General features: G+C 45.6%; 1 protein-coding gene across 1 annotated transcript in view; it reads right to left on the bottom strand.

The window, feature by feature from the left end:
• The window catches only part of ADAP1 (ArfGAP with dual PH domains 1), a 68279-nt gene that overhangs the window by 30553 nt on the left and 13022 nt on the right, over positions 1-24704 (bottom strand). Inside the window, exon 4 of the mRNA XM_079953950.1 lies at positions 19551-19633. Within this exon, the coding sequence (XP_079810076.1) occupies positions 19551-19633 (83 nt within the window). The remainder of the gene's footprint in view (positions 1-19550; positions 19634-24704) is intronic.

Below are 24704 nucleotides of genomic sequence, written 5' to 3'. Positions count from 1 at the left end.
TTTCACCAGAAGCAGCTTAGTCATGCTGGCCACATGACCTGTACTCCCTTTATTGGCTCTCTTGGCCAATAAAGTGAGATGAGTGCCGCAACCCCAGAGTCGGCCACGACTGGACCTAATGGTCAGGGGTTCCTTTACCTTTTATTCCATCATTATTATTATTATTATTATTTTACTATTTATGCCCCAGCCATCTGACTGGGTTGTCCCAGCCACTCTTGGTGGCTTCCAACATACATAACAAAATAACGAAACATTAAACATTGAAAAACTTCCCTATGCAGGGCTGTCTTCAGATGGCTCGGGGATCAGGTGTCTCCATACCCTCCAACATTTTTCCAATGAAAATAGGGATGCCTTAAGGAAAAGCACGACATTCTGGTATCAGATCAGAAACCGTGATAGCTTCTGCAAATTTGGGACTGTCCCTGGAAAATAGGGACATGGGTGGTGGGTCGGCAGATAGATGTTATCTTAACAGCCTGCATAAGCTTGGCAAAATAGGGAAGTTTCCAGCCGGCATTTATAGGTTGCAGCAGAAGGTGTCTGCTGATAAGCCTTGCCAGCTCAGGGGATGATCTCAGTGTCTGGGTGGTCCCTAAGGTACCTTGGACCAAAGTTGTTCAGATGTCTGTAAACCAAAACAGGCAACCCCTGATTTGCACGGGATGCTTTCTGGGTCATTGTGCATGACAGTGGAGCATGCATAAGTCCACTCTGCCCCGTGGCTTGTTCATTGATCAACTAGTCATCCATACTTACGATACTCCAGTTTCCCAATTTCCCAGTTTCCCTTCACAGGTCTCAAGGCCATGTACCTTATTTTTCGCTCTATAAGACACACTTTTCCCCTCCTAAAAAGTAAGGGGAAATGTGTGTGCGTCTTATGGAGCGAATGCAGGCTGTGCAGCTATCCCAGAAGCCAGAACAGCAAGAGGGATCGCTGCGCAGCGCTTCCTCTTGCTGTTCTGGCTTCTGGGATAGCCCCTCAGTCCCTTCCCCCACCTCCCGGAAAAGCCCCCAAGAGCTGCGCTCCCTTTAAAGAGCTGCACGGAATGTGTGTGCGGCTCTTGGGGGCTTTTCCTCGAGGAGTGAGAAGGGCGGCCCGTCAGTGATGGGCTGTCCTTCTCCCTCCTCAGGGAAAAGCCCCCAAGAGCCACACACACGCTCAACATGGCTCGTGAAAGGAAGCGCTGAGCAAAGCCTGGGATGCATACAGGCTCTACTCAGTGCTCCCTTTAAAGAATTTTTTTTTCTTGCATTCCCCCTCTAAAAACTAGGTGCGTCTTATGGCCAGGTGCGTCTTATGGAGCGAAAAACACGGTGTATGTTGTTCTCTCCCTTCCCGTTTTGCACTCAGAACAGCCTTGCAAGGTAGGTTAGACTCAGCTATGTTTCGGCAGTAGCCTCTGACTACCGGTTACTGAGGACCACATGCAGGGAGAGCGATGTTGCGCTCATGCTCTGCTTGTGGGCTCCCGATGGGCATCAGGCTGGCCACTGTGAGAACAGAATGCTGGACCAAATGGGCCTCAGCATGACCCAGAAGGACTCTTCTGATGTTAAGTGCTGACTTGCTCTCTCATCCAGCGTCTTGTTAAATAATGCAAATAGTTTTCCTCTGCAGGCGAAATTGCTGGGATAGATGCTGTCTGGTGCACCAAGGATTTCAAGGTGAAAACTGTCTGTGAGCAGTGGGGTAGAGGAGTGGGGAAAGGCGAATACCGTACAGATCTCTGCCCTATATATTTTTTTTTAGGCTCTCATTAGCATCCCTGGCAGAAGCCTTTCTGCAGCGTCCTGTCTGAAACTCTGTTTTGTCATCTGCAGCGCTGAAACATATACAGCCTTGCCTGCCCTTAGAGGCCGACCTAATTCCCTTGACTTTATCTCTTCAGCAGCCTCCAGCTCAAACACCTGGGTTGCTTTCCGCCTCTTCCTTAAGTTCCTCTCCACACCTGCAAAAGGAGACCACCAGATAATTTGTGCGCCGGAGGCTACGGATGGTCCAGCTGGCTCATGGAAAGGCAGGACATTCCTGCCTACCGTGTTGAACAGAAGATGATCTGTTCCAAAAGCTTTGCTGATGTCATCTTTATAATCAAGATAACCTCCCAATTAACTGGCAGTTGTTGTAGCAGCAATGAGCTCAAGTGTGCTTATATTCACTTTCTTTGATATAAAGCAATTGGCTTGTTGTGATGTTATCCTTGGACTGTGAGTCCAGAAAGGGGAGCTACCTGTAAGATTTGGCTATTTGCCACCTATGCCCTCAACTGGCCAAGTGAATTGATGGGCAGTTCTGCACAAAATATGCTGCTTTGTGTATATATAATGTCTGCATGTTTGCTTGGGTGTGGACAAGCCATCACCTTGCTACAGTGTTCGTCTGGCATCTGCAAAGGCAGGCTGCTTTGCTGTAAGTCTACACCTTTCTTTAATGATGTTAGGGTGTGAAACCTAAGACGCTGGCAAGTTAGCAATGTCATGTGACTTTAAGTAGTCAAGCTCGTTAAGTTGTTAAGTTGCTCAGTATATAAAGAGTGTTTGTTTTCTGTGCCTGGGGGGCGTGAAGCAAAATGTCTGAAAGCTCCGGAGGTGTTTCTGTTATCTTTCTGCAATAAACCTGTCTTTGGAAAGACAGGCTTCCCTGTGTCGTTATTTCCTTGCTGCTGAGACTCTGAAGCATGTACTGCAACAAGAATCTCTGCACTGGACTTAATTAATGCTCTGCAAAGAGAACTGTTGCTGGTTGCGCAGCGGAAGCGTTTACTGGACCAGTACACAGACTCTCTTAAATGAAGCATCCTTTTTTGGTATCCCTGCATCCTCGTAATGCTGGTGATCGACAAAAGAGGTTTAAAGACTTTCTCAAGGCAAATCTTAAAAAATGTAGCATAAAATCCGACAACTGGGAAACACTGGCCTGCGAGTGCTCCACTTGGGGAACAGCCTTTACCAAAAGTGTCATGAGCTTTGAAGAAGCTTGAACTCAGGATGCAAGGGAGAAACGTGCTAAGAGGAAGGCATGCTTGGCAAATCCACACCGTGATCAACTCCTGCCCGGAAACCTATGTCCCCACTGTGGAAGGACACGTGGATCCAGAATTGGCCTCCACAGTCACTTACGGACTCATTGTTAAAACCGTGTTTATGGAAGACAGTTTTATTCAGCTACGAGGGATCGCCAAAGAAGAAGGAGATACCTGCACCAAACCACTCCCATAAGCCGGTGGATCAGGACACCTGGACATACTTAGGTCTCAATGCAGCACACAGTTGTTCCGCCTGGCCTTTGGCTTAGAATCAATTTGATTCCTTCCCCCCCCCCTTTCTTTTTTCCTTTCTCCTCCTGTGAAGAGACTGCATTTTAATGTTTTAATGTTGTATTTTAATCAACTTGTTTTTATTATTGGTTGTTAGCCACCTGGCTGGGGAGGGCAGGATATTATTATTATTATTATTATTATTATTATTATTATTATTATTATTATTTAGTTTGAGCTTATGGCACTCTCTTTAAAAGGGAAGTAAGCGTCCAGTCCTCATGATTCTGAATATATAGGAACCTAGGAAACTGGCTATGGTGCTGGAGGAGACTCTTGAGAGTCCCATGGACTGCAAGAAGATCAAACCTCTCCATTCTGAAGGAAATCAGCCCTGAGTGCTCACTGGAAGGACAGATCGTGAAGCTGAGGCTCCAGTACTTTGGCCACCTCATGAGGAGAGAAGACTCCCTGGAAAAGACCCTGATGTTGGGAAAGATGGAGGGCACAAGGAGAAGGGGATGACAGAGGACGAGATGGTTGGACAGTGTTCTCGTAGCTACCAGCATGAGTTTGACCAAACGGCGGGAGGCAGTGGAGGACAGGAGTGCCTGGCGTGCTCTGGTCCATGGGGTCACGAAGAGTCGGACACAACTAAACGACTAAACAACAACAACAAGGAAACTGGCTTATACCGAATCAGACTGAATCAGACCAGTGATTCATCTAGCTTAGTACAGTCTACTCTACACTGACTGGCAGCAGGGTTTGGGGCAGGGGTCTCTCCCAGCTGTACCTGGAGATGCTGACGATCACACCCAAGACCTTCTGCATGCTGGAAGATGCACCCCCACTGAGCTACGATCTTTCCCATGTTGGTGAAAGTGCTACATAAGGTTTGGTTCAGCCTTTCCCAATCTGATCCCTTCTTGATGTTTTGTACTACAGTAGGGATTGGGGAAGAACCTAGATCCAGCTTGAATTTAAAGGTGAATCCACCTAATGGGCATTCCCTTCAAAATTAATTCTCCAGCCAGGTAATGTGTATAAAGATGTAAAGTGTGCATAGGAGTGCATATAATAAGTGACATTAACATGCGAAATGCATTCTATTTGAGGAAAGCTCTATGCAAAAATGCACACAAAAATGTGTATATTTGGGAAAATTCACATTAAAATGCTGGTGAATTTTCATGAGTGTATGTTTGTGTGTGTGTGTGTGTGTGTGTGTGTGTGTGTGTTTTAAATTGCAAACTAATGTGTAGAACTGAACTTATGTTTAGAAAAACATGAGAAACCCAAACTGGCAGATTTGCCTGCCTCTAACTCAGACTCCCATCAGCCCCAGCCACAATGCCCAATGGTCAGGGAGGATGGGAGCTGTAATAAAAAAAGGGGGAGGAAACATCTGGAGGGCACCAGGTTGAAGATGGCAGTGGCTCCTCTGATCCCTTCCACTGCACCATATTTACGTGAGTTGCTAACCGGAGCCGCAGACAGAGGCTGCAGCTATTATCTGAGGAAGTGTGTTCTGCATTGACACACGCACTGCTCTTTGACGGCAAAATAACAAACGCCTCCAGGCACCAGGCCTCCCCCCGGGAAGCGTGCGCTGGGCATTAGAGCCAGCTCCCTGGTGCCCAGGGAGGAGAAACTCAGCAGCCTCTCTGGATGACTCATTCCCCCTGCAAGACAGGATGATGTAATTGATCGAGGAGCCATGAGTCCGCTTTGTGGCAAGCTCCCCTGCTGCCTGGGAAAGAGGCACCCTCCCCTCCCCAGCGATGTGATTTTACTTCTGCATTGCCCAGAAGGGTAATTTCGGCCCTGAGTGCCAATCCTGACTGCGCTGATTTTTTCAGCTCCACGTCCGCCCATAAAACTTAACATTAAACAAGAAAAATGATATAGAGGAAGGAACTAAAGATATTTAAACCAAACGCTGAAGGATATAGTCCATGCACGACTGCTGCCTGTGTATACATTTTATTTCCGTCAGCGATTTCATCCCCTGGTGCGTAGATAAGTTTTATTTATTGCCTCCATTTCTACCCAGCTTTTCCCATCCAAATGGGACACATTGCAGAGGCTAAGATTATGTCATAAAGATATACACCTCCAAATCTTTATTGCGGTCATAGACCAGCATACATATACATCTATAAATTTAAAACACCCACACACCCACCACTGTACAGTACTGGAACAAGAATGCACTGCAGGCAGCCTGACAAAAATGTCAGCCTGAACAGCAATGTTTCTCCTCGTCCACAAAAGATACACAGTGAGCAGGAATGATGGAGGAATTTGTGATTTCCAATGCAAACTGACACAGTGCAAAATTTCTGGCCTGTTGTGCAGATCGGAATATAGTTATCCTTTGGATTTTGCTCTTTTCTGAATGGTGCAATATAGAAATGTGCCCTTTGAAAGAAAATACAGGTGCAGATGCACACACACCTTAAATTGTACCCTTTTGTACAATGCGAGAAACAACAGCGACCGCTCTAATGTGAGAATGCTGACATTCAGAAACACACGCCAAGCAACTGCTGGGTTTACACCAGGGGTCAGCAAACTTTTTCAGCAGGGGGCTGGTCCACTGACCCTCAGACCTTGTGGGGGGCCGGCCTATATTTTGGAAGAAAAAAAAATAGAACGAATTCCTATGCCCCACAAATAACCCAGAGATGCATTTTAAATAAAAGGACACATTGTACTCATGTAAAAACATGCTGATTCCCGGTCAGTCCATGGGCCAAATTGAGAAGGCGATTGGGTTGGATCCGGCCCCCGGGCCTTAGTTTACCTACCCATGGTTTACACCGTTCAATGTGCATTTCAAACACATGACTCGCCCCCACACAAAGAATCCCCAGAACTGCAGTGTGTTAAGGGGCTGGGAATTGTAGCTCTGTGAGGGTGAAACTACAGTTCCTAGTTTTCTTTGAAGGAGGTCCTGTGCTCTAAATGCACATTACGGATCTGCCTAATGTGTGACATTCACCAAAATGATGCACTACATCCTTGCACCCTAGGGTGAGCCAATGCCTGCCAGACGTTTTGGACTACAACTCCCATCAGCCCCCACTCAGAATGACCAATGACAGGGGGCAATGGGAGTACATTGAGAGGGCACCACATTGGCAGGAATTTTTCAATTTATTTTCACTTTTAATTTGTATACCGCCATTCTATATTACTATATTTTGCACCAACAAAATATACAACAAACAACACACACCTTATAATAACCTGATCCAATACAAAAAATCATAATAAAACATAACTTTAAAATGAACGACTTATATTAAATAAAGTAATATTCAATAGATTATTGAATATTGTTGTTATTGTTTAGTCATTTAGTCATGTCCGACTCTTTCATGGGGTCACGAAGAGTCGGACATGACTAAATGACTAAACAACAACAAAAATATTCAATAATCTATTAGAATATAATAGTACACAATAAAATTATCTCATAAAACACCAGCAAGTAATAATGAAACAGAAATTCCCTATTAACAATTACAATAAATAATTGCTAAGCTATGATCAATAAAAATAAGGGCAAATCACAATGCATAAAGTACCGCAACATGAAAAACCATGTAAAAGGATCAAAGACAGACAACTTATATACTTATTTTTAAAATATTGGGGTTTTTTAAAAAAAAAAAATCCCTGAACTCCTCTTCTCCCTTCTCGACTGCTTCTGCTATTCTTAATGTCATGGCCTGAGAGAGGCTAATTGTTCAGCTGGACTTGATTGAAAGTGGGGGAGATGAGACCCCCCCTTCTTTACTCCTGTACATGGCTTCAGCCAGCCAGGATTTTATGAACTGCTACAGGATCAAGCACAGAGATCCCCTCTCCCCTTCTCCATTTTGCTTTCCCAACTGAAACTCAACATTCAGAGGCTCCTGAAGACACCTGTGCATGCTCTGCCCTTATTAGGCTGGCTGGGTGATGCCCAATTGGACGTTTCTGTTTCCTAAACTTCTGCCTGTCTCAAGATCCGTCCGAGAAAGTTGACCCCTTCCTCTTGCTTCCCACTGGCCCTGGTACGGTTCCAATCCTGTCGGCACGTTAGCAGCTGAGTTCAGCATTAGTGGGAACAGAGGGGTTTTGGCGCAACACGTCGGGGGTTTGCTTTTCTGAAAGCAGACACGACTCGGGGCAAGGGCTCCAGTGTCAATAAAAATGCTCCCTCATCCTACGCTAGCTGCTTAATATTCCCACAAGCTCCCTTCTTGTTTGTTGTTGTTGTCCTTTAGAACAAAGGGTGGACAGAACCGCCAAGGCCTGGCCCAGCTTTGCACAGCCAAGGAATGAAACAAGGGTCTGTGCGCTAGATCATACAGACACAGTGGGAAACCGTAAATGCCAAAGTTCTTGTTGGGCCGCACGCCGTGAAAGATGTTGTGTGTTTCCCAACACAACCCTCGAGACCCTGAATGCCACCAGCCACCATGTACCCAGCTGCGCCATTTCCAGTCCTGCGCCCACCACTTTGTTAACAATAGTATTACTGTTCCATCTGTCAGCGGGATGGAAGACTGAAACTGCATGTAGTGGAATGGCATGTGAAAGATGAAGAGGTTAAGTCAGCAATGATACATTGGGCTAAAGACTTTGGTTACAATATACAATTAGAAGATTGGGAAAAGCTATGGAAAGAAGGTATAAACTTTACAGCATGTAATGCTTTGAAAGAAAACATAATGAAAATGATGTACAGATGGTACATAACACCAGTAAAGTTAGCCAAAATGTATAAAGTAAGCAATAAATGTTGGAAATGTAAAGAAAAAGAAGGTACCTTTTACCATATGTGGTGGGCTCGTAAGAAAGTAAAATGCTTCTGGGAAATTATATATAATGAGATGAAGAAAATGTTGAAATATACATTTGTGGAAAAATCCAGAAACATTTTTACTTGGCATTGTAGGTACAGAAATTAATAGACAGGATAAAAACTTGTTTTTATACGCAACTACAGCAGCGAGAGTACTATTAGCCCAACGATGGAAACAGGAAGAATTACCAACTAAGGAGGAGTGGCAAGTAAAACTGATGGCGTATGCAGAACTGGCAAAGTTGACTGGGAGAATTCAGAACCAGAAAGACCAGGACTTCCTTAAGGTTTGGAATAAATATATGATTTATTTGAAAGGCAATTGCATTAATGTAACATCGCTTGCAGGTTTGCAAGAAGTTTTGTAAGGAGGACTATAGAAATTATTGTAAAATGATTTAGGAAGGAAATAATTAGGAAACGAAGTTTAAAAGCATTAATTATAACAATAAAATGCAAGATCAGATAACAAATTTGAAAATCACTAGACAGGATTGATGGAAGTCTCAGGCTATAATAGCCAAAATGAGGATGATGTGATGTGAAATTTTGTTTGGAAAATATATGCAAAAACTAATAAAAATGATTAAAAAGGAAGACTGAAACTGCAGCAAAGACAGCGGGTTCTTTTGCATGTTTTGTGCCCATAGCAAGGCAATAAGTGTGTTGGGTGCCTGGAATCTTCAGCCCCATCTTGACCTCCTTCTAGCATTTTGGATCAGGGTTTGTTCAGATTGGGCCCCACCAGCACAGTCAGGGCCGGATTTAGGTTTCATGAGGCCCTAAGCTACTGAAGGTAATGGGGCCCTTTGTATGTCCAGCTGTACTTTGTCCTTTGTTGCTGTTTTTTGTGCTGAGTATATGCTATATGGTAATTTATGGACCTAATAGGTATCTCAAGCCATTTGCACATGTTGCCCTGCAACCGGTCCATGCAGAATGTAGGCACCCTATATATAGAAATGAGCAAACCAGTGATATTTTAGGGAGCAGCCAACAGGTGGGGCCCATTATTTACATCATAGGAGCCTACACAACACAAAACACTGTTGCTGTATGTAGGTTTTATTTTATTTGTTTTTTTATCTTATATTTTGGAAATATTTTGGAATATTTTTTATCTTATATTTTTTCCCTTTAATTTTTTTGGGGGCCCCCATGAGAATGGGGCCCTAAGCTATAGCTTGTTTAGCTTATACGTAAATCCAGCACTGCACGGTACATTTAGAGCTGCATCATATCACTTTAAATAGCCACAGGCTTCTCCCCCCTGCCCCGAATCATGGGAATTGTGGTTTGTTACAGTACACACACAAAGCAAATGTTCTACCCCTGAGCTACAGAACTGGAACAGTGTCAAAGAGCCTCGTGGCACCTTAAAGACTAACAAGCTTACGGCACCAGCTTTTTATGGGCTTGTGGCATAATAAATAAAGTTTATGTTCTAATATATCAAAGACACTTTGATGGCTTTTGCTGCTGGAGACTAAAAACGGCTGCCCCTCTGGATTTTTTAAAAAGAAGTTGAAAGTAGGACAACAAAAGCATCACTGACTGTGGCACAGATTTATTTTGTCCTCTGGTGAAACAAGCAGCCTTCTTTTGAAGCACTTCAGCTCTCTGAAGAACAAACTGTGGTTTTTCCCAAGTCGCAGTTCCCTGCCATCAGAGGGCCACCTGGGAACATCCACACTATGCGTCTGAAGCACTCTTGCAGCACTTCAACAGTCATGGCTTCCCCAAAAGCATCCTGGGAACTGTAGTTTGTGAAGGGACTGGTCTCACGGGCCAGCAATTCCCAGCACCTTCACAAACTACAGTTCCCATGATGTTTGGGGGGGAAAGCCATTATGACCGATGAAGTCATATATGAGAGCTTCAAATGTAGGGCATGGGTGTGACCCTAGGCAAATGGGTGAAGCTTTTTCACTTCTGGTCTCAAAACACCTAAACAAACAAACAAAAACCCTTTATGCATAGGGAGCATCTATGCCCCTCCATGGCCTCCAGTTTTATGGTTAAGAATTTTAGTAGAACATTGTTGGATCAGATCAAAGGTCTTCTCAAAGTTGCCATTCATATACCTTCAGGAAGCCTGGAACATGAGCACAACAGCCTTCCTCCATGGTTGCCATCTTTCCACACACACACACACACACACACACACACACACACCCATCCAGGCCTTGCCTCACCCCATACGTTAAACGGCCCCAAATAGGGAAGGTACTCCAAATAAATTTAAGGTTTCGATTGTCTTCTTCTGCCCAGTGTTCAAGGTTCTATAGCTCAGACTGGGAGAAGCCTCCCCTACACAAATAGTGCTCTTGCGGTTTTCTTTGCTCGCCGCTTCGTCTGCTTGAGACAAAAATAAAGCGGTCTAGAGCGATGACACTGTGGTATGTCAACAGAAATATATGGCCTCAGAGTAAAGGCAAGACTATTTATGGTGCACACACTTTCTGGTTTTTATATACTTATTGGAACCTCAGCATGAGGAAGAAAGACTGCAGTCCATGACCTTCCTAAGAAAAAAAGAGTCTTTGCAGCAGTGACATCAGCAAGATTTGCAGGGCGTCTGAAGGGGATTTATATTTTATGATATGCAGCAGGCACCTTCACTGCACTGTTTTCAACACCTGACCTCAAACCTTTTTGTCCAGAAAAGCTTACACAGACCTGTATTTTTTATTATTTTTATTATGCACTTGCAACTAGTGTAGTCAGGGGATGGCTCCTGCCTGATACTTTCTCTGTCCCCACCTCCTATTGGCCTCATAGTAACCTTAGGTCAGGTGACAAAGGTATTGAGTTGCAAATCACCATCTTGAAAGGGTGGTGACTTTAGTCTTTCTCTGAATGCCACAGAGAGAAAAAGGATGTTAATGGCTCTCCAATAGGGGAGAGAGATACTGTTTGATTTCTGGAGTGATCTTTTATTTCTAAAATGCTGAGACTGTGCTGGACAGCGCAAAACATTGTATGGATGTTTTGGATGTATCATGTTATGTCTGTTGTTGTTGTTGTTGTTGTTGTTGTTATTTTGAAGAGTTCTTCAAGAAAACTTTGAATAATGTAATAATGTTTTTATGGTTCTGGACAACGTTTTCTTCCAAAAGGAGTCAGTTCCTATGCTTCCAGTCACTTCAAACTGTGCGATATTAATATCTTCAGTAAGGTTTGCCTTTAAATGTGAATGCAATCTCCCATTCAGAGCCAATTTGGGAGTGAGTTTGCCATTAGTATCATAGATAGACCAATCTCCTACACCAGGGATTAGTCCAATTCCCTTTTCTAAAGCCATCTAAGCTAATGCGCAAACCCACCTCTCATAACAGCAGTTATCAGTGGGCATGAAGAAAAGTTGTTTCCGAGAATCAGAGTGCTTTGAGGATTAAAAGTTAAGGTGATGAAAGAAAAGTGTTATTTTATCCTGCTGGGAGAACTTTAATGGTAACGTATCTGATTCTTCACCTAATGCAGATTGCACCTCCATCATCCGATAGAAGACTTAATGGGATTTGGAGATTCAGATCTGTACTTTGCACAAGCAAACGTCGGGTCTTGCTGTATTAAATGCTACATGAAAAATGCAAAAGGCCACAGTGTTGTTAGGCAACAGATAGTGTGGTACAGTGGTACCTCAGGTTAAGTACTTAATTTGTTCCGGAGGTCTGTACTTAACCTGAAACTGTTCTTAAGCTGAAGCACCACTTTAGCTAATGGGGCCTCCAGCTGCCGCCGCACCGCTGAAGCCTGATTTCTGTTCTTATCCTGAAGCAAAGTTCTTAACCTGAAGCACTATTTCTAAGTTAGCAGAGTGTGTAACCTGAAGCGTATGTAACCTGAAGCGTATGTAACCCGAGGTACCACTGTACAGGGTTTTGAATGTCAGATTAGGGAAAGGAAGCCTCAGTCCAACTCAACCCCGAAACTCAGGCCCCATCTACACTCTATGAAACACTATAATACCATTTTCAACAGTTATGGATTCCCCCAAAGACTCCAGGGACGTGTAGTTTGTCAATGATGCTAAGGGTTGCAAGGAGAACTTCTGTTCCCCTCATACAGCTACAATTCCCAGAGTTCCCTGGGAAGAGGGCTTGGCTGTTAAACCACTCTGAGAATTGTAGCAGGGGTCCATGAGGGGAACAACTCTCAACACCCTTAACACACTACAGTTCCCAGGATTAATTGGGGGGGGGCAGCTATGACTGTCTAAAGTGGTATTATATCGCTTAAGATTTATAGTGCAAATGTGGTATCGCTGGGTGACTTTGGCCCAGTCAATAACTCTAAGCCTAACCTACCTCACATGGTTGTTTGTGAGGATAAAAATGAGTGGAGTATGAATGCTATATTGAGTTCCTTGGAGAATAGGAAGGAAAACACAGCAATAAACCCAATAAAATATTCATTGCTTAATGGCTGCAAGTCTATAGTTATTTCATCCAGCACTTACAATTGCTCTATTTACCCCCTTCAAGTTCTGTTGGGCTCCAACTTCCATCAACCTGAGCTAGGATAGGCAATGGCTAGGAGTGATGAGATTTTTAGTTCAGCAGCATCTGCAAGGAACCAGATTCCCTATCCCAAATGTAAAAGCATTCTAGAGCAAGCATAGATTTAAAGTTGAGCTCACCAAAATATTGTTTTGGAGAGAAGTTCAGCAACACATAGGTTTAACACCACTGCAGAAATGGACACTCTCTAGAAAACCAGCAACTGACGGAACAGAAAAATAATACATGTAAAAAACAACAACCCTTTATGGACAGTGTTCACTCAATCATTTAAAAAGGTTATTGTGCTCAGAATATACAGTGGTACCTCAGGTTACATACGCTTCAGGTTACATATGCTTCAGGTTACATCCGCTAACCCAGAAATAGTGCTTCAGGTTAAGAACTTTGCTTCAGGATGAGAACAGAAATCGTGCTCTGGTGGCACGACAGCAGCGGGAGGCCCCATTAGCTAAAGTGGTGCTTCAGGTTAAGAACAGTTTCAGGTTAAGAACGGACCTCCGGAACAAATTAAGTACTTAACCCAAGGTACCACTGAATCTGCAGTTCTAAACCCATAGAATGGTGTGTTGTATAGGACTTTCCCAACCCACTGGGGATTTGAACCCAGATCTCTGTGATCCAACACTTCATAACCACAAAGATTCTCAGGATGGGATCCTATAAACACTTCCTTGGGTAAAATTGCTATTGCCATTGAACTCAATGAGGCTTACTTCTGAGTAGACAAATGCAGAGTTGCACTGTTGGTGAAAGAATGGCGCAGAATAATGTCTGGAGGGCTCAATAACTAGCTTTAAGAGGAGGAAAATTACTTGTTGCCATTGCATCCAACACATCCAATGGCAGTGAACACTCCTAATGCTTTAAAAATGGCTTATACGGTGTAAATAACACTCAGTTTCATAAGGTTTGGACAGCATGAACACATTATTTGGCTTTAATACACCACGTTCAAAATGAAAACAGCTCACTTGGATGAAAAAAGTCATAACTTTGGGATCAATAGCTGGGCATTGAAGCATTTAATCACTCTGTTACTTAGCTAGCGGGAACTGGCTCCTCACACCAGAATCAATGAGCCTAATACATCCATTAATTTGGGGGCTTTGGGAAGAATGGAAGCAGCAGGGCTTATTCTATTAAAAGGAAAAACCAAACAAAGGCTCCAGTCACTGAAGCCAACCGTTGTCAGAGGAGTATGAGCCAAATGAGTTGTGTGAGGGGGGATTTTGCAGCCCCTACAAAATTCATAAGAAGCCAATGCTCAGCGAACTCAGAATAATCCAAGGTGGATTATTTGCGGCCTGGCGTCAGCACTCCCGATCTTCTTGGAGACACACCGGGTTGCCCTAGCCAGCCCGCCTTCCTGGTGCCGCATTGGGGGTTCCCGCCCAAACCCATTTAAATGAGCCAATCCGTGGCAGGGCCAGGGGCGGGGCCACAGGAGTGGACTGAGAGTAAGCAGGCTTCACTCAGGTCCGCTCTGGTATCTTAAAAGGGGGGCGGAGCCAGCGCTCAGAATAGACCCAGTAGAAATAATGGGCAGGACTAACTTAGGCCCATATACTTCAAGGAGTCTACTCTAAGTATGGGATGGGGAGGAATTTGATTCAGTTCACGGTTAAAGGCAAACCTACCCCATTTGTGTTTTCCGAAACAATAAGTCAACCGAAACACAGAAATCCATTTTTTTAAAAAAATGCACTTCTCTGAATTTTGCAAAGCAGTTGCTTGGTCCAAGTTATATGTACAAAAATGCTAAGCTAAATGGTGCATATGAATGCGTTTGTTATGGAAAACAACATACCAAGGTGCATTATACTGGGGGGAATTGCTTTGCAAAAATATGTGTATTAGACAAAATTGCACATGATGATGTGACTATTCAGAGAAATGCACATTAAAATGCTGATGAATTTTCATGAGAGCTTTAAAAAATTACACACAGAGAGAGAGAGAGAATTGCAGACTGATGTGGAAATGGGATGGACCAAGCTTCAGATTGGAAAGATGAGAAAATGAGAGGAACCAAAATTTCTAACTTGGCTGGATACAAACCCATAGAATCATAAATGGTCTGGAGGTCATCTAGCCCAAAAAAAGGCAGGATATGGAGCACCCAGGACAGCTGCCTACCCCTGCAACAAACCCTCAGTTGCATATATTTTCATTGCAACTGTTTTATTATCCCCCCGCCCCCGTGAAGACAGGGGAAACAGAAAAAAAAGGACTGAAGGCCAATTCTTAGCAAAAGCAATGTGAAAGGAGCAACCAGCCCAGTGCTTGTTTTCCACTTTAGTTTGTAACTTCTCCAGCTGGATTTTTAGAATATTATAAAATGTCTGGGTCAAACTACCCTGTGTCATCTGGCCCCAAGTCAACTCTCACCCATTGGGAATGCTGTGACTGTTGCTCTGCGTATCTTCCAGAAACACAAGTCTGGGGTTGCCGTGAGGATCAGCGAAGCGGAAGAGAGGGTTTTTTGACAGCTGTCCAGGGAACTCTGCAAGGCTTCCAAACTTCTCTTTCTGGCGTGGTCCCCAGATCAAGGTTGTTTCTCGCTCACCCCTGGGGTAGCCTTGGTGCTTATTCATATCCTCCCTCTAGGATCCTCCTTTAAGCATCCCAGCACATTTGGGCTTTGGAGCCTCAGAGATGAGCGAAGACCTTTCTCTCCCAAGACTCTACTAAGGTACAACTGTCAGTTGAGCTGCAACTGCATTGCTTTGGTATTTGACAGTCTATCCCCAAAAGACTTTTTAGACACACACACATGCATGCACATACAGTCATACCTTGGGTTGAAGTAGCTTCGGGTTGAGCATTTTTGGGTTGCGCTCTGCAGTGACCCGGAAGTAACGGAATGCGTTACTTCCGGGTTTCGCCGCTCACGCATGTGCAGACGCTCAAAATGATGTCACGCGCATGCGCGGAAGCGGTGAATCGTGACCCGCGGACTCGCAGACGCGGGTTGCGTTCACTTCAGGATGCAAACTGGGTTCCAGAACGGATCCCGTTCGCATCCAGAGGTACCACTGTACACACATATTTCAAGTTTCCCCTGCAAGCAAAGATAGGCTCTGGCGGTTTGAGCGAATAAGACCAATAGTGGGTCCAATGGTCAAGAAGGAAGGTGGTTCCTGCATGTGCTGTAGAATGAAGTGAAAGGCAGATGGGGCCAATCAACCTGGGATGGTAACCCATCTAGGAGAAGGAAAACTCTGATCCCAAACCTCTGCAATCTTGTATGCCTCCTTCCGGCAACTCCTGCAGCCAATCTGATGCCAAAGGTATTGCTCTGCTTTCCTTTGGACTACATCAGCCCGGCCAACAGAGGTGTCATGGAGCCCAGGACCTCCATGCACACTGCCCAGGCTTGTGTCACAGGGAGGTCGCTTTGGTGCTACTGACACCGGTTTGGCTTCACCCCTGGAGGCACACTCCATTGTCTCTTGAGACAGAAGGGTACCAAAAATGTCAAGCTCCATTGTAAATAAAACTTCTTAAGATGTTTGCAGGCTGTCACTATTTTCAGATGGGATTCAATCACATTTGCCAGCACAAATTCAGGCTGAACGATTACAGTGGACAGGAAGGTCTTGTGCAACAAACCCATTTCTTCTGACCCCATCCTCTTCCTTGCCGAGTTCTGCAAGGGCAAGGCTGAGGTGGAGGAAGCTGACAGCCAGGCCCAGCCCCAGCCCCAGCCCCTGCACAGGCGGGCAAGTGGGGGCAGGCTGAAGGCAGACTAGGGTTGCTTCAAGGCAAGACAGGAGCTTCTTCAGATCAAGGGCCATATTCCCACCTGAGCAACCTTCAAGAGCGATGGGCGAGGCCAGAGGCAGAGATGGTCGGGGCAATGGATGCAAATGTTGCCTTTATACAGTAGGCCCTCTCTACCCAGCATCTAGGCAAGCGAGATCAGGATTCAAGGGCACATTCCAGCCAGGCAAGGACACTCTCAGAGGGGTCAAATTGGGGTCAGTGGGGGGCATGGCCTGGAGGGAGTCCCAAGAGACAGAGGTCTGGACAGCCACATCTGGCCTCAAGGCCTTTAAGCTTCCCCACCCCTGGTTTGAGGGGAACATTGTCCCAGGATCCCCTGAAAAGGACTATGTAGTAATAATAATAATAATAATAATAATAATAATAATTTATTTATACCCCACCCATCTGGCTGAGTTTCCCCAGCCACACTGGGCGGCTTCCAATCAAGTGTTAAAAACAGTACAGTGTTACATATTAAAAACTTCCCTGAACAGGGCTGCCTTAAGATGTCTTCTGAATATCAGGTAGTTGTTTATCTCTTTGACATCTGATGGGAGGGTGTTCCACAGGGCGGGCACCACTACCGAGAAGGCCCTCTGCCTGGTTCCCTGTAACCTCACTTCTTGCAGTGCAGGAACCACCAAGCTACTTTTTGAGATTAAGTTATTTTCTCAAACTTTTTTTCTCTGGGCCACACTTTCTGAATAAAAATTTGGTCACACCACACAAAAATTTTAATTGATATGAAATATACTGGGGTGGGGGAAAGCAACTCCTAGCAGTGCCTGCTTTATAATATAAAACACAACTGCTTTATAATATGATCATGGGACGTCTGAAAGTATAAACCAATGCAGCTACATAAGAACACAAACCATTCCCCAAATATAATATTGTCTTCAAGTCTTCCTGCCATGCTTGCCCTCCTCTCCTGCCACACCAATGTGGTGCGCTACACCCTTTGAGAACTACTGTTCCAAGGTAAAACACATTTGCAAGCAGATCTCTTCTTCTTCTACCAAAGCCCACAAGCCTCAAATGCTCCTTCCGACAAGGGAAGCTGACTCGACAAAGGCAACCCCGGACTTCCCAGCACTCACAGAAGGGGAAGCCAAACGTCAGACCCAATACGTTCCCACGCTGGCGGCCACAACCAAAAAGAGATTGTCCCCAGTGCACGTAAGACACTGTCTGGATTTGCAGCCAAATGTTTGCATTCAGAAGCCTCCTCCATGGCAGGCCTCCTTCCAGACTGACGAAGTTGAATGTTGGGGCAGATAAAAAGGAAGTGCTCTTTCAGACGGTACATCATTACGCTATGGGATTTTCTCCCACAAGAGACAGAGATGGCCACCAAGTTGAATGGCTTGGGATGGGATTAGTTCACAGAGGATAAGGCTGACAAGGGATATTAGCAGCTGGTGCTGTGGTCTAAAACCACTGAGCCTTTTGGGCTTGCCGATCAGAAGGTTGGTGGTTTGAATCCCCGCTCCCATTGCCGTGTCCCAGCTTCTGCCAACCTAGCAGTTTGAAAGCACACCAATGCGAGTAGATAAATAGGTACCGCTCTGGCGGGAAGGTAAACAGTGTTTCCATGCACTCTGGTTTCCGTCACGGTGTTCCGTTGCACCAGAAGCAATTTACTCTTGCTGGCCACGTGACCCAGAAAGCTGTCTGTGGATGAACGCTGGCTCCCTCGGCCTGAAAGCGAGATGAGTGCCGCAACCCTATAGTCACCTTTGACTGGACTTAACCACCCAGGGGTCCTTTACCTTTTTTCTTTTTTACATATGCAGTATGCCTCTGCTGCACACCTGTTGCTGGGAATTGCAAGCGAGGAGAGTGCTGCTGAGCTCACCTCCTGCTTGAAGGCTCCCCCAAGACATCTGGTTGACCAATGAGAGAAGAGGATGCTGGACTAGATGGGCCAATGGCCTGGGATTGTATTCTAGCTTAAAGCCTGCAACATCAAGCCCAACCCTCAACTGTCATCTACAACAGCCATTCCGCCAGGCCATGAGAGCGAGGGGCAGCCTCTCTCCTGGGCTTCAGGCAGAGGGACCCTTCCAGCCCTAATGGGAGATGCCAGGAATTGAACCTGCGACCTTCTGCATGCAAAGCAGATGCTCTACCCCTGAGCTAGGCCCTTGCCTTAAAACACAAGCTGCTGTAAGCTCTGTGTTCCGGTGCTCCTCCTTTCCCTTCCCTCCTCTTTGGTACGCTTGAGGAGATGAGAAGCTTCTTCCTTGTGATATCCAAGCTGTGCAAACTGTGGTTAGTTAAAACCAAAGACAGTCCATGTGGGCCCCTCCAGATGCTGCTGGACTCCAACCCCCATCAACCCTAGACAGCATGGACAATAGTCAGGGATTGTGGAAGTTGTAGTTCTGCAACATTTAGAAGGCACCATATTGGCTATCCCTAACTTAAATAATGGTTGGTGAAAACAAGTCCAGATCAAAATGTGGTTTAAACCAGGGATGGGGGAAGCTTTTTGGCTCCATGGACCAGATATTTATTCAGATCTAGCATTATGGGTCAAATTTGCCAGGGGTGGAGCTACCCACCTGTCAATCACTTGGTATCACAATGACAACATTATGTCCGATCCAGCAGTTTACAGTCAAAGCCTGCTTTCTCTTGCCAATGCACGATTGGGAGAGCAATTTAAGGCTCACAGTTGTACATTGGTAGGTGGGCATGATTTGAGGAAAACAGCCTTGTAGTTTAAGCCAGGGTTTCCCAAACCTGGGTCTCCAACTGTTTTTGGACTACAATTCCCACCATCCCTAACCGCTGGCTCTGCTAGGTATGGATGATGGGAGTTGTAGCCCAAAAACAGCTGAAGACCCAAGTTTGGGAAACCCTGGTTTAAACAAACCACATTTTCCTTTTGAGGAAGTGTGACACCATGGGAAACTATGGCTTCCAGCCTCATTCTTTGGGGACTGAAAAAGGAGGGTGAGATGAGGGGGGCTGCATAAGCTAGATGCTTGCCGGTACTAATTTTTGTAGTCAGCACCATGGCTTCCCATTGCATCTGAACCGAGCCTTTAAACAAATTCAGCTAAATGAGACCTTTGAACAATAAATAGAAACATTTGAACTCAGAAAACTTCACCCAACTACCTGCAGAGTAAGGCTCCTGCTTCTCAATGTAAATGAACTCTTTCCTTTCATATTTGGCTCTGATCCATTGTTCCCGTAGCAGCCTGTGAAAAATGAAATAAAGGAAGAAGTGGGGGGAATCAGATATATGGTCGGGAATCAGCCAGGAATGTATTAATTCTGCATTGAAAGCAGCACTGTTTAAGTTAAAACACAGACTGGAATCCTGGTTCCATTTCTGTTTCTTCTCTTAACATCTTGAAGAGAGAAAAAAGGGGGGGAATATAACAGATCCCCTCTCTGAATACAAAATTGATTTTAAAAAAGAGAAAGAAATAGAAGTCTGCTTCCCAGCTACAACAATAAAACTTTGCAAGCATCGCACACTGTTTAGATTTTGAAATGCTGGCCCAGGAGGTAATGCCTTTCTCAGGCTGCCGATGCTTCCAGGCTGGCGCTCATTTTGGGTAGGATTGAATCGCATGCTGGCAAATTCAGATTGGGCCATTATTGTTGCTTGACAGGCATTGCCCAACAAACCCATTTCCCAAAAGGCCGGACTTTGTGTGATATGGAAGGTGACGGGGAAATGCTTTGGAAAGTGCAGGTTAAAGACAAGGATGGGCAAACCTGGCAGTTTCGGTTTCTCTGAGTTTCTCATTTTTCCAGTCGTTAGTTCAGTTTTCTACATTTCCACATCAGTTTGCTTTTTAAAAAAACCAACCAACCCAATTCTTCATGTAAAGACATCAGCATTTTAGTGAGAATTTCTCCTAGAACTATAGATCTGGAAGGGATCCCAGGGGCCATCTAGTCAACCCCCTGCAATGCAGCTAAAGAAGGATGAGAGTCCACCATTTCCCAAGGGAGTCCCTTTTACTAAGGCAACATATTTATTGTTCGCAATATTACCCAACATACACATCTTTGCAAGGCACTTTCTTTTAAAATGATGGATTTTTGTGTGATATTTTCCCTTCTTTTATGTACACATTACCCTACTACGTTGGTTCTGAGGCAAATTACTTGGCTGGAGAACCGCACTCAAAATTCGGAGGTGCACAAATTTCAAGGAACTGCTGAACGACAGCTCATGTGTTGTTTTGGAAACTGGGGTTGAGTAACTTCGCCTCGCAGAGCTACAATTCCCAGGGTTCCCTAGGAAAAGGGGTTGTTTATTAAACCACTCTGAGAACTGGTAGCTCTGTGAGGGAGCAGAGAAGTCTCTTAACAACTTTCAACACCCCAAAATAAAATAAAACCCTACAGCTCCCAGGATTCTTTGGAGGAAGCCATGACTGTTTAGAGAGGCACAGCACTGCTTTCCTCAGATAGTACAGATGGGGCCTAAGACAACTTCCTATGTTCAACATCTTCTTCTGCTCTGAATACGGTATACCTGAAGGCCTCGGTCAGTATACCTGAAGGAGCGTCTCCACCCCCATCGGTCCAACTGGACATTGAGGTCCAGCGCCGAGGCCCTTCTGGCGGATCCCTCACTGCAAGAAGCCAAGTTACAGGGAACCAGGCAAAGGGCCTTCTCAGTGGTGGCACCTGCCCTGTGGAATGCCCTCCCATTAGGTGTCAAACTACCTGACATTTAGAAGACATCTGAAGGCAGCCTTATTTATGGAAGCTTTTAATGTTTAATAGGTTATTGTATTTTAATATTCTGTTGGAAGCCGCCCAGAGTGGCTGGGGAAACCCAGCCAGATGGGCGAGGTATAAATAATAAATTATTATGATGATGATGATGATGATGATGATGATGATGCAAAGGAAGGGCTCTGCCACTGAGCTATGCTAGTCAGTCTTGATCACAAAACATGGCTCCTTCCAGCTCCCCGGCTGCTAACACCCCAAGTTTTATGCAGTATATCCTCCACCCTGCTCTGCTTCCCTCTTTGGCTCACCACAGGCTTCCTGAAAAAGCCCTTTACGAAGGCTGCTGCAGCACAGCAAAATATTTCAACAAATATAATTTTAACTCGACCGCTTCCTTTCACGCACACCCTGAGAATGCAGCAGTCTGCATTTTTTTTACTTCATTTAACCAAGAGCAATCCACTGGAAACTGTGTGTGTGTTCAAATCATCGCCTTGGAGCACAGTGGTGTCTGTCCACCACACCCCCCTGTGTTTCACAGGTCCCCCCCCCCCGTCTGCCACTGCTCACATCAACATGGCTTCATTAGTGTGAGATTCGTTTCTGTCTATGTGTACACCAGCGGGCATTGATGGGGCAGGGATGTCTCTGGCCTATGCAAAGGCATTCACGCCTTGAGTAGAGACGAATTAGGAGCAGCTTAAAGGCTCTAGTCCGTCTTAAACTGGCTTGAGAACACGTCAGACAGAAGTATTCAATAATGGAGTACAGGATGTGTATGTTTTTGGATAGTGCTGTATGAACTCAGATTTAAAAAAACCTAGGGGCCATCTAGTTCAACCCCCTGCAGTGCAGGAATCTCAACTAAAGCATCCATCCAACCTCTGCTTTTCAAACCTCCAATGAAGGAGAGTCCAACACCTCCTGAGGAAGTCCATTCCACTATCAAACAGCTCTTATTGCCAGAAAGTTCATCCTGATGTACAGTTGGATTCTCCTTCCTTGTAGCTTGAAGCCATTGGTTCGAGTCCTACTCTCCAGAGCAACAGCCTTGCTCCATCTTCCATGTGACAGCCTTTAGGCCATGGGTAGGCAAACTAAGGCCCGGGGGCTGGGTCAGGCCCAATCGCCTTCTCAATCCGGCCCGCGGATAGTCCAGGAATCAGCATGTTTTTACACGAGTAGAATGTGTGCTTTTATTTAAAATGCATCTCTGGGTTATTTGTGGGCAGTGGCGTAGCGTGGGTTGTCAGTACCCGGGGCAAGGCAAGTAATTTGCGCCCCCTAACCCATGGATTTTAGTAGGGGCAGAGAGCTGCGAGTGCGAGCGCGCGCCCCCCAGATGTTGCGCCCGGCCCCCCCTGCACCCCCACGCTACGCCACTGCTTGTGGGGCATAGGAATTTCTTCACTTCCCCCCAAAAATATAGTACGCCCCCCCCCAAGGTCTGAGGGACAGTGGACCGGCCCCCTGCTGAAAAGGTTTGCTGACCCCTGCCTTAGGCTATTTGAAGATGGCTATCATATCTCCTCTCCATCTATTTTCCAGGCCAAACATACCCAGCTCCTTCAACTATTCATCATAAGGTTGCCTTCCTCCACACATGTTCCAGCTTGTCAATATCCTTCTTAAATTGTGGTGCCCAGAATTGGACACAGCATTCCAGATGTGGTCTGACCAAGGCAGAATAGCTCCTCTCTCCCCTTCTCCATCCTTCGGCACCATTATCAGCTTTTTAAAATTTTCTTAAAGCATTTTTTAAAAATAGGGGCAAGTGCTGAGGAGGCAAGGCTGGGGGCTGGAAGGGAGACCCCAGGGGCCAGAGCCTTTCTACCTGTGTCAGTCACTACATCACCAGAATCGACAGCAAGCCCCACATTTATGCTGCTAACCAAATTGGCCCTACAAGCCACTAGACCTCAACAGAGGTGCCTGTTGACTCAAAGCTCAAGACTCAAGCAGCTCAGCTGGGTATCAGTCCATTCCTCTCCCTCTCCTTTCTATCCCAGGAGAAGCTAAGTAGGGATGGGGGGGGGCGGTTAAGAAAGGAACATAAATAATGTTATGTCCGGAGGCTTCCAAGAAGCTACAAATAGCTCATTGGGTTCAATCCAAAAGCGGGAAAGGAATTTTTGCTGCGTTTTCTACTCAGAGACTGACAGGGTTGTGCAGAGAGAGGGAAAGCAGAGAGCTAGAGAGGCTTGAGAAAGGCCCGCTGGAAGCAAGAGGTGGCAAACTATGGCCCTGCAGGAATGAATGACCTGGGCAAGCTCAGAAGCAAAGCCTTGTTTACTCTCCTGCGTGAATTCTTACTCGGGCCAGGCAACTAGACAGGTGTATTGCTAAGGAGGTGGTTGGAGGATGGATGGCGGCTAACAGATTGAGGGTGAATCCTGACAAGACAGAAGTACTGTTTAGGAGGGACAGGGGGCAGGTGGGGGCAGAGGACTCCCTGGTCCTGAATGGTGTAACTGTGCCCCTGAAGGACCAGGTGCACAGCCTGGGAGTCATTCTGGACTCACAGCTGTCCATGGAGGCACAGGTCAGTTCTGTGTCCAGGGCAGCTGTCTACCAGCTCCATCTGGGACGCAGGCTGAGACCCTATCTGCCTACGGACTGCCTCGCCAGAGTGGTGCAGGCTCTGGTTATCCCCCGCTTGGACTACTGCAATGCGCTCTACATGGGGCTACCTTCGAAGGTGACCTGGAAACTGCAACTAATCCAGAATGCAGCAGCTAGACTGGTGACCGGGAGTGGCTGCCGAGACCATATAACACCGGTCCTGAAAGACCTACATTGGTTCCCAGTACATTTCTGAGCACAATTCAAAGTGTTGGTGCTGACCTTTAAAGTCCTAAATGGCCTCGGCCGAGTATACCTGAAGGAGCATCTCCACCCACATCGTTCAGCCTGGACACTGAGGCCTTCTGGCGGTTCCCTCACTGCAAGAAGCAAAGCTACTGGGAACCAGGCAGAGGGCCTTCTCGGTAGTGGCACCTGCCCTGTGAAACACCCTCCCATCAGATGTCAAAGAAATAAGCAACTATCTGACTTTTAGAAGACATCTGAAGGCAGCCCTGTTTAGGGAAGTTTTTAATGTTTGATGTTTTATTGTGTTTTTAATATTTTACTGGGAGCCACCTAGAGTGGCTGGGGAAACCCAGCCAGATGGGCAGGGTATAGATAAATTATTATTATTATTATTATTATTATTATTATTATTATTATGAGTAGCCAAAGGCAAAAGAGTCCTCCCCATGATCTAAATTAGCTCCTTTCTGTCCACTGGATCCCTTCCCAGGATTCATGCCATTTTGACCAGCTCTGCCAAGACATCTCCATGGGGCTCATTGCAAAGTGTGGCTTGGTGTTATGTACGAACTGGGTCTTTGAGATTATTTTATGAAGTGGGATATATCTTTCTAAATAAATACAGTGGTACCTCAGGTTAAGTACTTAATTCATTCTGGAGGTCTGTTCTTAACTTGACACTGTTCTTAACCTGAAGCACCACTTTAGCTAATGGGGCCTCCTGCTGCTGCCGCGCCACCAGAGCACGATTTCTGTTCT

The sequence above is a fragment of the Podarcis cretensis genome (assembly GCF_951804945.1).
Source record: "Podarcis cretensis genome assembly, chromosome: 14".
Lineage (NCBI taxonomy): Eukaryota > Metazoa > Chordata > Lepidosauria > Squamata > Lacertidae > Podarcis > Podarcis cretensis.
The sequence above is the reverse complement of the archived record's forward strand: the minus strand, read 5'-3'. Positions and strand labels throughout refer to the sequence as shown.